This window comes from Odontesthes bonariensis, chromosome 21 (genome assembly GCF_027942865.1).
Source record: "Odontesthes bonariensis isolate fOdoBon6 chromosome 21, fOdoBon6.hap1, whole genome shotgun sequence".
Taxonomy (NCBI): domain Eukaryota; kingdom Metazoa; phylum Chordata; class Actinopteri; order Atheriniformes; family Atherinopsidae; genus Odontesthes; species Odontesthes bonariensis.
Genome location: NC_134526.1, coordinates 25,498,754 through 25,512,783, shown reverse-complemented (window position 1 = coordinate 25,512,783; position 14,030 = coordinate 25,498,754). Strand labels below are relative to the sequence as shown.

The 14,030-nt window shown below is 43.9% G+C and overlaps 1 protein-coding gene across 1 annotated transcript; it reads right to left on the bottom strand.

Moving 5' to 3' along the window:
* Positions 1–3,439: 3,439 nt before the first annotated feature.
* On the bottom strand, positions 3,440–13,052 carry farsa (phenylalanyl-tRNA synthetase subunit alpha). The gene is made up of 13 exons (XM_075454132.1): positions 12,882–13,052; positions 12,521–12,658; positions 11,219–11,317; positions 11,005–11,123; positions 9,733–9,825; positions 8,973–9,101; positions 8,779–8,894; positions 8,614–8,698; positions 8,431–8,530; positions 7,895–8,063; positions 7,644–7,721; positions 6,671–6,785; positions 3,440–3,923 (listed from the first exon to the last, which is right to left on the bottom strand). The coding sequence occupies exons 1-13, from the start codon at positions 13,026–13,028 to the stop codon at positions 3,818–3,820; spliced, it is 1,494 nt and encodes a 497-aa protein (XP_075310247.1). The 5' UTR covers positions 13,029–13,052; the 3' UTR covers positions 3,440–3,817.
* Between the last annotated feature and the right edge of the window lie 978 nt (positions 13,053–14,030).

Here is a 14,030-nt window from a genome sequence, read left to right as displayed (position 1 = left end):
AGGTAAATAAAAGGAAACGACGTTCAAATGCCATTTCATAGGTTTTTATTTATTTTCTTTCTTTCTTTTTTTTCTACAAGATTCTCTTGTTTTCTGTGCAGAATTCGGACATTTGCCCCCGCGCTTCGCTTGGCTGTCTCTCGTGAGGAATTTAACCCTCGCGCTTGGAGAATGCTCCGCGTGTAACTGACGCAGAAGAAGCCCACAGCAGTCCCCGCCAGCCTCTTTAACCATGAACGGTTACAACATCACCGGCTTCAACATCACCCATGGAGCCCAGGCTTACACAGAGGAGCCCCTGTACAAGCAGTACAAGCCCCCCGTGAAGGAGCTCATCCCTTTGCCGAAGGGAGTGCTGTACCTGATCATGGCTGCCCTGGTGGTCGTTGGAGTTGCCTACGCTATTGTTGGACATCTCATCAAGGATCTGGCCATTGACATAGCAGGTCTTTACAGTTTGACGTAGGGTACAGATTTAAGGGTGATGTGCACGGTTGGAATTCTGTAACTCAGAGTTGCTGTTGGCGTTTAGTTCAACAGAACCAAGAGGTTCAGTATGACAGATGGAGAGTTTATGGAGAGTCTTTAATTCACTGCAACTTTCCTTAAACAGTAGCACCCAGCCAACAAACTTCAGTTCCCGGTTGCTTTTGGCTGCCCGAACGTTTCTGAAAAGTTTTGTTTCTGTCGGTGCATGTTTCACTTTCACCAGGAAGGTTTTCCTTGTTAGTTTTTGGTTGCATGACCGGGTTTCCTTTTACTGAACCGTCACCGTCTTTGCCTTCTTTAGATTGCCTTCTGGGTCCGCACGGCGACGAAGAAAAGAACACAGACAGCAGCCCGCCGCGCAAGACCTTCAGCCAGCCTCCCTCGGCGCATCCGATGGGCCACAACGCCTTCCACGTGTGGGACCAGGACGACGTGATCATCCCTCTGTCCCGGGACGAAAGCCCCCAGGGAAGCCCGCTTCTGCTGGCCGCCATCCCCTACATCCCCTCGTTCTTCCCACACTTGTACACCCCAACGGAACACAGTCCTCAGGGAATCCCAGGAAGCCCCGGGCCGACCAAGGAGATCAGCATCCCGAGGGAGTTCTGATTTCTGATGAGCGGCCTCGGAAACAGAGCCTGCGATGGGACAGCAGGCCAGCAGAGACTTCTACGCGTCTCTAACGTGTGAAAGGGATTTGTCAGGTTTTTTTTTTTTTTTATCCACATGACTTCAGGCTGCTGTCTTTCTTGCAAAACAAATGAAAAGTCAAACCTAAGAGGAGGAACTGAAAGGACATCAATTTTCTAGCAGGATAAAATCAAGTAGTTTTTTTTTTTCCTCCAGATCAAAGGTCACGAGTAGCTTTCATTCAAAGGAGCTAATGTAAGTCTAGTGTATTTATCCTGGAGATGGGCAGATTATCCATCTGTTCTTCCATTATAATCCACCCATGTAGCATAAGATTAGCTGCACAGGCAGCTCGCAGATGTACAACTGTCTTAGTGGAAGGCGTGTTTTTCCGTGTGAAAGTTGTTCCACCTTTGTTATGTAGTCACTGTTTACTTAATGTGTGACCCAGGTTGTGGGAGAAGTTTCCGTGGCTGCTTCCAAACCTGTAAATCCAAGAAGCTGGCCGTCTTACGAGGTTCTCCAAAATGTTATTTCGAGACACCGAGGGATTAGAGTAAGAGGAAGATTTAAGAGAGTTCCAACCTGTACGCACACCAGACGGATTAATCCTGCAGTCTTTACCGCAGGTGTCAGAAGCAGCAATGGGATTCCCCCGTCTGACCTGCAGATTCAAACAATGCAGTTTATGGCACCGCACACAAGGCATGCTGGGAAGGTTAATCTCCTGTCACATACCAGCTCACAGCAGCTTCCGTTTTCTGCAAGAAGGAAATATTTACAGTCCAAGCTCATTTATGGGGCTGGAGTTTGGGCCCCTTTTCAAAATCTCTACTCGAGTTATGAAGCACGTTTTAAAGGGACCGAATGGCCAAAAAAAAACATTAAAAAAAATAAATCAATCAAAAACACTTTGAGAATTTTTTTTAAATTTTAGCTGATTTTCCCAAAGAGCTGAAGACAGAAGTGAAAAGTTTCCGTGAGATTTTGAGTATCTGCAGGCAGACTGGACCTGATGATTGCTCTGATGCAAAGTTTCGGTGCAATCTGTTGGTTTCCTGAGCTGGGAAATTGTTTTTGAATTGGCTCTATATGAATTAATTGGATTATTTTACAATGAATTGAACTTGAATTGGACTATATTATTTAAGTGCCTTTTACATTAGCATAATCTGCCATCGGTGCAGATTTGGGACTAGCGCAGTGTTAGAGAGACAACCCAAGAAATTGTTGAAGCTTTACAGCTAATTTGCGTACACTTTAACACGTCAATGAAAAGAGATGCTAGCAATCTCGGGATAAATTAGCTAACAGAGGCTAGCTGCTAACAGAACCAAGCCTGGACAAATGAGTGGGAGCTAGCTTCTAGCTGGCAGGACCAGGGCCGACAGAGTAATTGAGGGCTAGCTGCTGCTGGTGGGTCCATTTGTGGGTGTGGTCAGATTAGCATATTCATACATCCTGGAAAAGGGGGGGGTGGGGGGGGTGAATTCTCATCCATCATTTTTCAGAAGAGGATTTTTTTCTTCTTCTTGACTTTTTAAAAAGTCACCGGTTGTTTTATTCATGTCAGATGATCGGCTAATGCAACAAGAGCTTAGAGAGCTAACCCCAGGACTGAACTTTCATTGCACTTTATTTCTCAGCGGTGAAATGATGTAAGGGGCACTCTCATTGGTTGTGGGATAAGCTGCATTGAGAGGGGGACTTACGGATAAGAGGATTGCTGCAAATAAAACTGCATTTTAAGTAGTCATTATAGAAAACAAAAGGAGAACATGAGGACAAAAACAAACTATGCTAACGCAGGACTATAACAATGAATTCAGAAAAATGTTTCCATACTTATGTATACAAACTGATATCGAAACTTATATTTTTATATATTTTTTTTTTCTTTTTTCCCCCCTTTATCAAATAAGATAAAGGGACATTAAGAGAACCGTGAAAAGAATAAGGGCGTCTTGCCCTCAATCACCTTGTCAAAGGAGCTGAAAGGTCAGATGTAATCTCTCATTCCTGGAATCTCATCCAAGTGCATCTGTGAACCTTTTGTCCAATCACAACAGACTTTACAGCCACATTAGAATAGTCCAGTAATCGCTACTTGGAAATGAGCGCAAACAAAAAGTCAGCCAAAATATTCTCTAAACTTAAGAGTCTGCGTTTGTGTCTGATCTCAGCTGTCTTGAGATATTCAAGTACTTTAACCGACAACGTGATGGCAAATCATCTTTGGAGATTTTTCCAATTTACACGAATATGATTGAGAAGTAAAAAAATCTACTTGTGGTAAAAATGACAAAAGAATCAGACCATATTCAAAGCTAGAAAAAAAGCTTTTTATTTTGTTTCTGTCACATTCCAAAAGTAGCATTGTTTTTTTCTGTACAAGAGCATTTGATGTACTAGCTTGGGTAAGGTGATTTTTTTAAAAAGAAGAAAAAATAATTAGCCGTAAGTGACGCAGTCGAGTGTCACACTGCTGTTTTAAATGGCGGGAGGTCATATCCTCTGAGATCTGTGTGAAGCACGGCATGGAGGCCGTTACTTTCAGACCAACAGCGCTTCCTGGCTGAGCTTCGACTTACAGCCACCAGAGGATGGAGGGGCTTTCTCCAGTGAGACGTAGAAGTGCTGCCTGGTTAAGTTAAAAATGGGTCCTTTCAAAATATCTAATATAATAGTTGGGTGAAACTCAGGATTCTAGTCGGCATACAGGGCTGTCGTAGACCATCTGCAGGTTCACCTTGTGTCCCACCAGTTCTCTGATGTTGTTGATGCCGTATTTAATCATGGTGGGCCTGCAGGTCAGAAGAGAAGGCTGAGTTAACAACGGTTTGGTTGGGTTTATTCCAGAGCCACCCCCCCAGGTATCTGTCATCTGGACGGAGATCATGCCGAGTAATGTCATGACACTGGTTATCAACTCTTCAAAGTCTGTGTTTGCATGGGATTACATTCAAATGTTTTTTTTTTTAAATAGCTTAAAACGTATTAAAAGACTGAGAACAATGCTGTGTGGAATTTTCAATCATTTACTGTTCAGGGTCTTTAATGCTGATCTAAGATCAGTGCTCCTTGATAAATGAAATCATGTTTAACGTGAGCAGAAACCAACCTGCACCTGACACAGAAACATTTCAAATAAGCCTAAAAAATAACATAGGAATAGTTACACACCAGCACAGATAATCTGATGTATGATTGGTGGATGAAAGAGTCATGAAAGATGTCAATGATCTTACTCCGCAGTTATTAAAGCACTATCAAGGTTAGAGTGCTGCATTGCTATTCAGGAAACTGAAGTTAGACAAGTAACTAATTTTGTGCAGATTCACAGTGATGGAGAGTTGAGGATCACAGTCAACATCCGCCTCATTTTCAACAGGCAGTTTTAAAATGTTTTACCAGTTATAGCTCGGATTAAGGACTGCACTGCTGGGACGGTTTAGTGAAGGCAGATTGACCAACTCCCTCCAAATTATTTAACATATGTTTTTATTATCTGCAACTAGCATTTTTGACTTTGCATCTAAGCACTTCATTTGTCCTGTTATATCAAGTTCAGACTACAACATTTTATGCCCAATTTTCACGTTGAAGGCAGGAGGTCGTACACAAATGGTCCAGATCTGAGGCAATGTCAGTTTGACTGGCGGTCACCAGCCACTATGTGTGAATGCTGTTAAAAAGATACTGTGAGATGTCCCGGTCTCCAACCGAATATGTAACATGCTTGACATTTTCAACGAGTTGGAGGGCGAGGAGTGCTGAGCAAGCCGTCAGCAAGAAGCCTGAGCTTATCAGAGTATGTATAAGAGACTGGGGTTGGAGGCACTTCAAAGTGAAACTTGGGAAAAGAAAAACAAAGAAATGAGACAGAAAGCATGGTGAAGAGAGGAAGGCGAGCTCAGGGAACTCAACTGAATTTAAATAATACTCGTGCCTCTGACAATTCCACCATGAAACACCTAACCCTAATGACAGATTTTTAAGAGAGTAGCATTGGTGAGAAACTGCCAGTTCTCTTTAACAACCAGGCGAGGAAAAAAATAAATCAAGAATCTCAGATCTGTCAATTTCCGTCTCAAAGCTTTAAAAGCTGCTCACTTTTTAAGAATTTCAAATCCAATTTAATTTACTCGGCGATCATTTTAATCGTCTATGTTTGGCTACATTCTCTATCTCGGGTTGGGAAAGCATCCACAATTTTCATGGTGGCAAAGTAGAACATTTTGTGAACCATTAGTGAAAGGCCGTTCAGACTTAAAAGCGGTCCGGTTGCTAAGAGAGACACAAAAACACAAGATCACAACTGAAAAAGATGAAAATATAAAAGGAAAATGTCAGAAAAAGCTGTTCAACATAATGGACAACACTCCACACAGGAGTCCAACAACAAAGGGTGTTCAGTCAGAGGCTTCTTCAGCACCGCTTCAGCACAGAACGCTGAGGGAGGTCATCCCTGCCCACAGCAATAACTCTGTTTTACAATTACAAATGACAAAAGACTATCAAAGATTCTTTATGATGCTAAAATAAAAATAAAAATTTGGGATCATTATCAAGACAATTCTATTACAGCACAAATAAACCAAATTAAATGACAGCCGTTAACTGTACTAAATTAATCTACTGCTGAGATGTATTTTATGCCCCGTAAGACGATTTTAATCTTAAGCTTTCAGCAGCAACCCTGAAGGTGTTAAAAGGTCCTAGAAGAGCCTTTAGAAGGCTCTAAAGCGTTTAATCTACGCTTCACGGCATCTTCTAGGAACGGAGGTTGGATTTTCAAAGAACAGACTGCCAGGAGGCTAGTGCATTTACACCTGCTGGTCTGTCAGAGCGAGAGGCTCAGCGTGAGACACACATCGTGCAAAGAACCGATACCAAACCATGAAAGCCCAGAGTTAAAGGTTACCTCGGCAAACCCCAAATCCTGCTTAGTAGAACAAACCTCAGGTCAGACAGCTCAGAGTGAGAACAACAAGAGAGCTGGGTGATGCAGAAAGGATTACTCAGCATGGATTATTAGAGCCTTGCCTCGCTGACTTGATGGGATGTTATTAACACTCATAGTTGTCCCTTGTTAGAATCCCAGCACAACTAGTATTGTGCAGTTTGCTTTAGAGTGACCGGCACATGAGGTTTATGGAATTCTAACACAAATGGGTCTAACGAATAGGAGGGAGAAATTAACCTCGCTTTGAGCACATTAATAAGATTTTGACCAGCTGCGAAAAGCCAACAGTCTTAAGAGTTATGCAGGATCTGAAACAAATGACTCAAATAAATAGAAAATAAAAAAATCCTGTATAAACAGGAATAATCCTCTTCAGGAAATAAACATTAATATCTGAAATGGGGGTCATATGTGAGCTATAGATGGACTGAGTTACACACTTTTAATCCTTACACGGGAAACCCTTCTGTAGTTTCACTTGCATACAAATATGCTCCCATTTTTTTTTTTAAACTCCTGCCGTCGTCACATGTGAGCAGGGCCAGCCGTGTGTGGGGACACTGAACACAGTTTGTATCGCCTCACCTCTCCAGAGACAGGCCCCAGGCAATCACCGACACATCTTCAGGGAGACCCATGGGCAAAAGCATCTCCGGTCGGAAGACCCCGGAGTTTCCCACCTCCACCCACTTCTTCAGTCCTGTATGTGCAGAAAGAAATATTTAGAAAACGTAAAACCCACAGAAATGAGCCGCACCTGAAAGCACAGGCAGAAGAAAACTATCGGACTGATCATACAACTGGATAAAATGCATTTTTCTTATTTCAAATGCATAAAATAGGGACGTGATGTAGCTGAGTGTGCAGAAAAGCAGGCATTCGAACATTGCACATCCACAGCGTTGACTCGCTTATATGTACCACGGCTGCTTTATACAAAATGGACAAACAGCCTTGTTTTTGTTTGTTACGTTACCATTTATGGTGTAAAAATCCAAAATAGTTCCAAACACAGCTTTACGCATTAATTGGCGTTGCGATTTCCCTCTCAAAGCGGTTGTGCTTGCGAGTTCCCTCCACTTTCTGAGCAACATTGCAAATATAACATTCGTTTTTTTTTGACTGAGAGGTTAGCGGGGCATGCACGAGATCAAACTGATATGTGAGCGCCTTCAGCAGGTTCACAAGACAAACTACATCAAATGCATCTGTATGCATGTATCTGATGCATGCTGCATCCATCTCTACAGTCTGAAGCACTTTCACACCAATTCAATCCAAAGTTTCCCTATGTTCTAACAAGTGTTGGAATTCTGAAGTAAAAGTGACAGCCCGATCACGTGATTTGATTTACCGCCGCCTTGCTTAGACATGTTGAATATCTTAAGCTTTAGCCAATCCAGAAGACAACTGATATGACACAGATGCAATAAGGAATAACACCAGATAGAAATAAACACCAGAAGAAAAGGCGGCAAGACTTTGTTGCTTGAAACTGAGCTTTAACTGGATTTAAAACGACAAACAGTCACTCAAACATGGCCGCCGGTAGCTATACCTTCGTGGTAGCTGAAGACCTCCATGCTGGGCTCTGTGTACGGGTTGTAGGCAGGCTTGAAGCGTAGTTTGGTGATTCCTGGAAACAAGAAGGGCAGTGTGAATTTGGATCCATGTAGAATTACAATCAGGGCTCAGGAGCACTGGTCGTATCATAAAGTCATTCGACCAAACTCTTTTTTTTTTTTTTTTTTTTTTTTTTTTTTTTTTTTTTTTTAAAAATCAACTCCACAGTCTTCAGTCGATCCTGACCTAGTTTGATGAAGAACTGATGCAGGATGCCCATGAGGTCTCCCAATGTCAGTCCATAGTCGGCCACCACGCCCTCAATCTGGTGGAACTCGGCCAGATGGGTGGCGTCCAAGGTCTCGTTCCTGAACACGCGGTCGATGGAGAAATACTTGACGGGGGTGAACTTTTCCTGGTTCGACAGGTGGAAGAGCTTCATGGTTAATGACAACACGGTGCCACGCATGTGGTTAAAGGTACGTCTGAACATTACAACTCTTAACAGTCTTAGAACTACCTACTGCTACAAGAGTTCAGACAGTTTGCAACATCGTGGTCAAGAATTACTCCCGTTCAGACACTGAAACCATTAGCGACATCCAGCTAGAGTCTTTCAAAATTTCCAGCTTTCAACATTTTAAGCCAAAGACACATTATTGATCTATTTCTTGTTTTTATTTTTGCAGCTTACTCAGCCTCATGTGTGAGCCATAACATCAAATGATTCATGGTATGTTGTTGTGGCAAAATGTCCAATGTCCATTGGTGGTTACGGTCACCTGTTGCGCCAGCTTATACAGCATGCGTGCGCTGACTGCTGTAGTGTGAGTGCGGAGGATGTTCTTCTTTGCCTCCTCTATCTTCCAGTCATATTTGTACCTGAAACGCAGCGGCATGTTGGATCATGTTGGTGGTTAGAACGAAGCCAGGTGCAGTGATGGTGACTGTTGATCGTGCCTCACCCTTGTGAACCGTAGCCTCCCTCTGAGTGGACCTTCTTCACTCTCTCCAGGTAGTCTGGTGGGAACTCGCGGGCGAGCGCCGGGTCTGAAAGAGGATGTTTTTGAGTGGCCGTTCCCAAATTACTGATCGAGGAACATACGTGTGACACACACGGCTGGGCTCACCGGACAGGAAGAAGGTGTCGTGCTGGTCTCTGGCCGGGTGCTGCTGCGGCTGGAACAGCGAGTCAAAGTTCCAGAAAGAGCTTTCTATGAAGTTGTTGGTCGGCATCTCTGTGAAACTGCAAAGAGGAGAGAGTTTGTGTTGCATGTTTGCCGGATAATCTGCGAGAATTAAGTTTCTCTTCACAAGCGCTCACCCCATCTCCAGGAAGATCTGCCTGAACTGCGTTCGCACCTTCATCAGCGGGTGCAGGTGGCCGCAGTCCGGGGCCACGCCCATGGCCTCAAAGTTGTAGGGCTTGAAGTTCTTCTCCTTCCAGCTGCCCCTGAAAAGCAGACGAAACGAGAGGCGGCTCAGGATCCCGCCTTCCTCTGCACAACAGCTAACGGTTGCGCAGCCTTTCTCCAGATTCGTTTGCGGCGCTTTAAATCCGCAAACAAATCTACGGCGGGTGAGCACAAAGCGCCATCAATTTGAATTTTGGGACGTGGGAACATCTGGAAGCTGCTTTTAGCTAAATCCCCTCCATCATAAGCTTTCATGCAAACCTGAGGCCAGCACTTCTTTCATTCTGATGCCATCTTTTTTTTATTTTTTGTTTGTAAAGCCTCACCCTTGACACGAAAACACGACAAGCTGCATTACGAGTGCATTACTCGGTCATTTGTCCACATTTCATTCCAACGTCCATTACAGTTGTAAGTTTAGGTAAATGGATAGGCGTTTCTTCTGAAGTGTGGCCTTTTGATTGCTGTCGGGTTGTCCTGCTCTGCCTTTAGGACAGAGTCCCCATCTTTGGACTTGTCCCCAATTCTGAGCAGATGTTTCTCTGTGTCCTCAGTCTGAGGCCCTGCACGCTGTCACTGGCTGACAGAGAGGGCCAGACGGGACACGTTTTTCATGAACATCTGTTCATGGAAAAGACGAGCTGTTGAATAAAAGGAGCGGGGACTCACGTGGCAATCATCTCAGGCGTGAGCTCCGTCTCCTGCTTGGACACAGTGGTGCTGAAGGAGCTGCCCTTTGTGATCCAGTAAGCCTTAACTGTCCTAAAATACAAAAAGAAACATATATAAAAAGATTAAAACGATTTCAGAAGCATAAAAAAAAAAAAAAGCAGCATGGGATACTAAATTACTTTAAACTAAATGTAAAAAAAAACTCACGGACAGTTTTTACAGTTCATGTAAAATATAAGCAAAGTCCCTGCGTGTCTGCGTAGTGTGTGACGAGGATTTAAAAAACGATGTCAGCCTCGGTTCAGTCGTGTTGTCTGACCTAAATGCTGAAGATTTCATGGCAGAAAATAAACAGTCCCTATGGAGAGAGACGCTTGGTTACGCCGGCTCTGTACATCTGTATTTGGGCTTCCAGAGTAAGAGGCTTTTGGTCGAAAACACAACTTGATCTAACTCCAAATGATACTTTGGTGATCCAACGCCAAAACGTTTTCATCCCTTAGAAACTGAATGTTCTTGATTTGTTCAGCATGATGATCCACTGATGTGGGCACTTTAACTGCCCTGTGCTGCAGGAACAAGTCAGTGAGCCTAACATACACCATCATCATCATAATACTGTACGATTCAGCGCTGGTGAACGCCAGTGAATCAAGCTCGTCATTAAACCTGTGCAACAATTTCTCAATGTACAGCAGAACTAATAAAAGAAACGTGTAGGCTGAGGCAGCTGCCTATGAAGCTAGCCAGCGGTTTAAAAAAAATACAACCCCCCAAAAATCAATAAAAATTGTGACAGGACAGAGAATACAAATACAGAAGAAGAGGAAGAAAAAAAAAAAACGATTTTTACACGTTATGTATTATTCTATTGCCGATTCGGTTTACTACCCGGATCCTCGTCTTCCTCGGCCACATCTCTGTAATCTGTGAGGACCGCTGTCTCGCATTGTGTCGTTGGAAAAAACGCAGGTGTCCCTGGAAAAGATGTGGTCTTTAAGGCAGCACATGTTGCTCTAAAATGAGGTTTGCCTAAATAAAAATGAGTCCTAAAATTAGCCCCGAGCAGACATCTCTAGCAATGTGTTGCGGGCCTGAAATGGAACATTTTGCTTCTTTTCACTCAATCATCTGCTCGTGCAGTGGACCCGCGTTTTGTTTTTGTCCCGGGCTTCTGTTTTAAAATAGAGTTGCTGGTTCGGGGCTTGTTCCAACAGATCCGGTTGCTGCTGCTGCCACCTACTGGGAGACAAAAGCTTCATCACTTACACCTCAGACAGCAGTTTTCTCTTCTTCAGCTCATTCTTCTCCTTCTCTTCCAGCCGAGCAGAGTCGCCTTTCTGCACCAGAAGCAGCTTCTCTCTGACCTGGTCTTGGATGCTCTCCACCTGAGAGGCCCCACACACACACACACCTTACTGAAATGGGACTTCAAACCAAAAAAGGACACAACATCTATGTGTCTGTGGAAAGGGACACATACAGCTCTGAATATCCTGGGGCCTCCCTCGTGGGACTTGTCCACTCGGATCCACTTGTTGGACATGGCCTTGCTGAAGCCGATCTTCCCGAAGGACAGTTTCTACACAGAAAAAAAAAAAAAAGGTCATTGTTTGTTTTTTGAATGAAGAAGTAGTCTGGCTTTCTGCTGCCAGTGAGACATACCTAGGACATTTCTAGACATTTTCATTTGCAGTTACTCAAGAATTTATTCCTTTGCTTCACCTTTGGAAGCCCCTTTATCACTTAATCAGACAAACTTCCCCACGGTTTCGTCCTTTTTTTCTGGGCAAACACAATGTCCCATGAGCACAAATATGAAAGAAGGCTTGGATTTAGTTTCAACCCCATTACTTTTAGCAGAAGTCTAAGAGTCTAAGGGTGCAGAGGGTCTACTTGCCACTAACGGCAGCTATCAGAAAGCACAGAGCGGCCATGTGGTCGTGCACATTCGATCCCTCTTTGGAGTCCCATCAGTTGCATGTCGACGGGAAACCACGATGCAAAGCGGGACATTAGCTCACCGCAACTGCACCAAGGCTGTATGTCAGACATCACAGAATCAAGGCGTGCATTACACGGCCAGCCGCGTCCTCACGCACGCACTGCAGCCCTGATATTTTCCGGGAGAAGGGGAAGCATGCGCGAACCCAAATCTCCGCAACATTCACTTCTTGCTGCGGTTTCCCAGCCAGTTTTCCGGTAGTGCAGGTTGCTAAAAGAGTTGCCTCCTGATTCTTCCCTCCACTCGCTTGAGGATGCTGTGGATGTGATTAAATATGTTTGCGGTCATCAACGAGCCTCAGCCACCATTCTAGATTGGCCTCTTCTGTCTCCAGAAAAATGGCTTTCTTTTTTAAAATATATGTCCTTGGGGTTTATATAGAGAGTGTCAAATGTATCTGTAGTAAATCCATCTAAAATGATGCTTATTTAGGCCTGTACAATATGAAGCAAACTGACCGGCTTTGGGGCAACAGCTTTTTTGTTGGCTTTGCTAACTGATGGGGCTCTCGTCGCTGTATATCCCTGAGATGTATTGTGAATGCGATGCTTCCATTGTAAAACTGTGTGTTCCGTCAAATGTAAATGTTAAATCAATTTGATAATGTTTAGACTTCACAGTGCCTGCTGAATATTTGATTTTATTATTAGTATTGGATGATCATTTTCTTTAATTCCCCAAGTGTGCACACACGTGTAGGCAACTTTAATTGACTGTTCACACCAGTTTCAGGCCAGCAGTTATTGTGTCACCACGACAGCGGTCTAGCTGGACACTCACCATGAGCTCACTCTGTGGTAGGCCCTCCGGGGGGATGGAGCTGAATACCCGGGCTTCATGGCTGCCCTGCTCGGCTATCTCAGTGCCCTCCTCCGTCAGCTCCCAGTGTTTGGAGGAGCGCAGCTCGGCAGAGATTATCTGAACAGTGGAGAACAAACACGACCGTCAGCTTACCTGAGTGCTACCGTGACCCGTATTCATCCAAACCGCCCTCGCTTGGCTGTCATATACTTCTCTGCAGGTCAGCAGTTCCCTCAAGTCCAGCTATCCCCTCTTTAAACTCGACCATATTGCATCAGTCGCATCAAATGTTGACCCTAACAGCCTTAACTTCCGCTGACTCTCAGCCCGGGAAACTCACGTCACCAAGCGCCTGCAGACTTTTCACGGCTCCAACGATGACCTGGTGGTCCACCCCAAGGCTGGTCGCCACATTCAGGCTGTCCACGCCGTCGTCCACCTTCTCAATTAGCTGTAGCAGCGTCTCCACCACACCGGTGTCCGCCATGTTTGAGACATGCGAAGCCCGAAAGAGGCCGGATATGACGTAGCTTCCACGGAGGCCGAACGTGTTCGAATAGCGAGACAAGAAGATTACCGTAAACACTGTATTTAAGACCGACTCATGTTTTTTTTCCCTTTCTTCCTTTGTCGTTTTTCTTTTCGCTAAATGTGTCATTCTCTCTTCACACCATTGAAGATGAATTCGGTTTCGGCAGGTAAGGTGAAATACATAAAAACGGCCATTTCACTGCTTTTTTCCCCCCACCATAACCAGGTCCATGTCAAAAAATGACAAGACTGTACAATAAAAGGGCAATTTAATTTTTAAAGAAAATGCAGTGAAATGTCCCTTTCTATGGAAGCCCGTTTCCGCCACTTAATAAAAATAAATTTAGAAATACTATCTCATAATAATGAGATACTAAGTCATAATTATGAGATACTAAGTCGAAATTGTGAGATATTTTCACACAGCAGTTCAAGTAGCAGCTCTTTGGTTGGGAAGATTGACACAGAAATGGATTGTGAGTACATTGAGGACTACTTTAAACGTGGCTTTACAACGAATGAAATGCTTAATTTGGATCAGGGACTTGTCCAAGAAGTTGTCTGAAAAGTAGCCATCCTCTCTGTTTATCAAATAGGTCTATCCAAAACTGGACACACTCACTTCGCAAGATCAGCCACCATCATTCAATTCCCTGGTTTCCAGTGCTTGGACCAAAGGTTACACTATGTCTTTCAGCTTGGTTCTCAGAAAAATGTAAAAAAAAAAACGCTGCATTTCAGCCATGTGGCCATTTTCTGTTCCTAAATCAAGTCTGAGTCTGGCAGGGAACCCACCAGAATTGATCACAGCATCCATAAAATAGCCAGCAATGATCTTAGGGTTGTTGTTTGTTTTGTAAGCTTCCAGCCAAATCATCTTTCTGGAAAATCCATCGATGCATCCACTAATTGCAACTCCATATGGCTTAAGCTTATCATAGCCATCAATGTGCCAGAC